This window comes from Neovison vison, chromosome 8, assembly GCF_020171115.1.
Source record: "Neovison vison isolate M4711 chromosome 8, ASM_NN_V1, whole genome shotgun sequence".
Lineage (NCBI taxonomy): Eukaryota > Metazoa > Chordata > Mammalia > Carnivora > Mustelidae > Neogale > Neogale vison.
The window spans coordinates 14,573,247-14,575,850 of NC_058098.1; the positions used below are offsets into that span (position 1 = coordinate 14,573,247).

A 2,604-nucleotide genomic window follows, 5' to 3' on the forward strand; every position below is an offset into this window, starting at 1 on the left:
AAAAAATTTTTTTTAGAGAAAGAAAGAGTGAGAGCATTCAAGCAGGTGGATGGGGGAGTGGCAGAGGGAGAGGGAGAGAGAGAATCATAAGCAGGCTCCAAGCTCAGCACAGAGGCCAACATAGGGCTCAATCTCATGACCCTGAGATCATGACCTGAGCAGAAATCAAGAGTCAGATGCTTAACTGACTGAGTCACTCAGGCACCCTGAATATCATGTTACACATTTTAAAATAAAAAGTCAAGATATAGGCAACAAGGAGATGGGTATTAAGGAGGGCATGTTTTGCATGGAGCACTGGGTGTTATATGCAAACAATGAACCATGGAACACTACATCAAGAACTAATGATGTACTGTATAGTGATGAACATAATAAAAAGTTATAAAAAAAGATATAGACAGCAAGTCTGATATGATTTCAGTTTTATGTGCACATATAGAAGATAGGATAACATACACCAATCTATAGTGGAATTACCAGAAATACTTCATTGTCTTCTTTGTACTTTTCTGTGTTTTAAGAATTTTGTCAGCTGGATTTGAATTATCTTTTCATCAACGGAAAGCAACACATTTATAAAATAATTTTTTTCTATAAAAGGAAGGCAGGAAAACAATCTGTGCAGGTTAACATCCATGGCCTGCTGGCAGGAAAACAATCTGAGGGGTTTGAAGTGGCAGGGGGGTGGGAGGTTGGGGGAACCAGGTGGTGGGTATTAGGGAGGGCATGGATTGCATGGAGCACTGGGTGTGGTGCAAAAATAATGAATACTGTTATGCTGAAAATAAATGAAAAATTAAAAAAAAAAGGAAGGCAGGAATTGTGAGATACAGAGAAACCTTTCAGCAAAGCCATTGTTCAGCTTTGGTGTGTGTGTGCCTGTTGTTGGGTGGGTGGGGGCAAGGAGGAATAAGTAGACAAATAGTAAAGAAATTCTATAAGCAATTCTTCTTGCCTCACAACTCTGTTTCTATCTCTCAATTTCCAACAGCAACTGGAAAGGGAAAAAAACATCCTGACAGTATATATTCAGACATATATGGTCATCATCATGAAGCTCTGGACACCTCAACTCATGACATTCCTCTGTATGGTGTTACCGTCTGTGCTGGGAGTGATGAAGGAAAAACACAGCCGTAGGTGATTAACCCGGGGGTGGGCATCCTGTGGAAGGAGGGTATTGTGCTTTTTCCTGGACAAGTGAAGGGGTATTGTGTCTGGCACGTTTGACTCAGGACTCAGGACCCACTTTCCCTGGGTCACCTATTGGAGATTCAGAGACTTTTTTGTTAATGCACAGAGACCTAAGAAATGTCCAAGTGGAGGTTCTCCGATGCTTCCTCTTCCAACTTTGAAAGTGGCAATGGGCCCTGCCACCTTTTACATACATTCCATAAGTTATAAAGATATGTTATTTTTCCATGTCAGGTTACCATATCTTTCCATACTTCCAGAAGCTCTGTGTCTTAGCTGTGTGTGATTTGGAGAGTACTGTAGGGGGATTTCTTAATATATATACCCTTAGTTTCAGTGGCAAATCTTTCAGAATATGAAAAGATAGAAAAGAGACACGAGATGTGTCTCTAGTGGGGTAAAGTTGAGGGCCATATGATGAGAAAATGGAATCAGTGGAGGGTGCCAAGAAAATGGGTGAGAGAGAGAAGAATTTGGTGCAAAGCTGTTCTTAAAGGCAGGGTCAATAAGAAACAGAAGAAGGGGGACGCCTGGGTGGCTCAGTTGGTTGGACGACTGCCTTCAGCTCAGGGCGTGATCCTGGAGTCCCGGGATCGAGTCCCGCATCGGGCTCCCAGCTCCATGGGGAGTCTGCTTCGCTCTCTGACCTTCTCCTCGCTCGTGCTCTCTCTCACTGTCTCTCTCTCTCTCAAATAAATAAATAAAATCTTTAAAAAAAAAAAAAAAGAAACAGAAGAAGGGAGATAATCTGTTCCTTATTCCCCCTGGTGTGGCTTCCCACACTAGGAAGTAGGTATGGTAACAAGGCTAGAGGCTGCCTTGGGCCCGGAGGTCTCCTGTTACAGAAACGTAGACTTTATAGGAGGACACAGGAGTGTATGTGTGTGGGGGTGTATGCTGAATCCTATCTCCAGGAAGCTTGATGAGGGCCCAGAGGCCTATGGGAGCAGAAAAGACAGAGATCTAGGAAGATGCAATGAGGAGGTTCAGTACAGGGATTTTCTCCTAAGGCAGATGGATACCTGGGTAGGGCTTGGTGGGGCTTGGATTCTAGGAGGGGCTGTTAAGCTTATGAAGGACTTCTCCTCCCACCTTGGTTATGTGGCCCCTGTCAGCATCTTCCAACTCATGTCAATTACAGGGAATGAAATGTTCCTTGAGGAATGCTGGGGAGAGCCAAGTGTCACTGAATGTACCAAGAAGTGTTCTAGAGCCCTTAAATGTGTAAGCAAAAATTATACATGCTGCTGGACCTATTGTGGGAACATCTGCTGGAAAAATAAAGTGAGTTGGGAGATGTACTTGGGTGTGGGTCTTTACTGGTTCTCAGATGCTGTTATTCATAAACAGAAGCCTGAGGTTCCTCAAATCCTATGCACAAAAATAGTGGAAGACAATGTCCCCTAA

General features: G+C 43.4%; 1 protein-coding gene across 1 annotated transcript; it reads left to right on the forward strand.

The window, feature by feature from the left end:
- The first annotated feature begins 1,042 nt into the window (after nt 1-1,042).
- WFDC11 (WAP four-disulfide core domain 11) lies at nt 1,043-2,604 on the forward strand. Its single transcript, XM_044262585.1, has 2 exons — nt 1,043-1,139; nt 2,339-2,604. The coding sequence occupies exons 1-2, from the start codon at nt 1,043-1,045 to the stop codon at nt 2,602-2,604; spliced, it is 363 nt and encodes a 120-aa protein (XP_044118520.1).

Excerpts from the sequence above, each read along its gene's own strand:
- WFDC11 (XM_044262585.1), top strand. The coding sequence starts at position 1,043 with ATGGTCATCATCATGAAGCTCTGGACACCTCAACTCATGACATTCCTC. Across the intron at positions 1,140-2,338 it reads GATGAAGGAAAAACACAGCC|GGAATGAAATGTTCCTTGAG; the intron begins GTAGGTGATTAA and ends TGTCAATTACAG.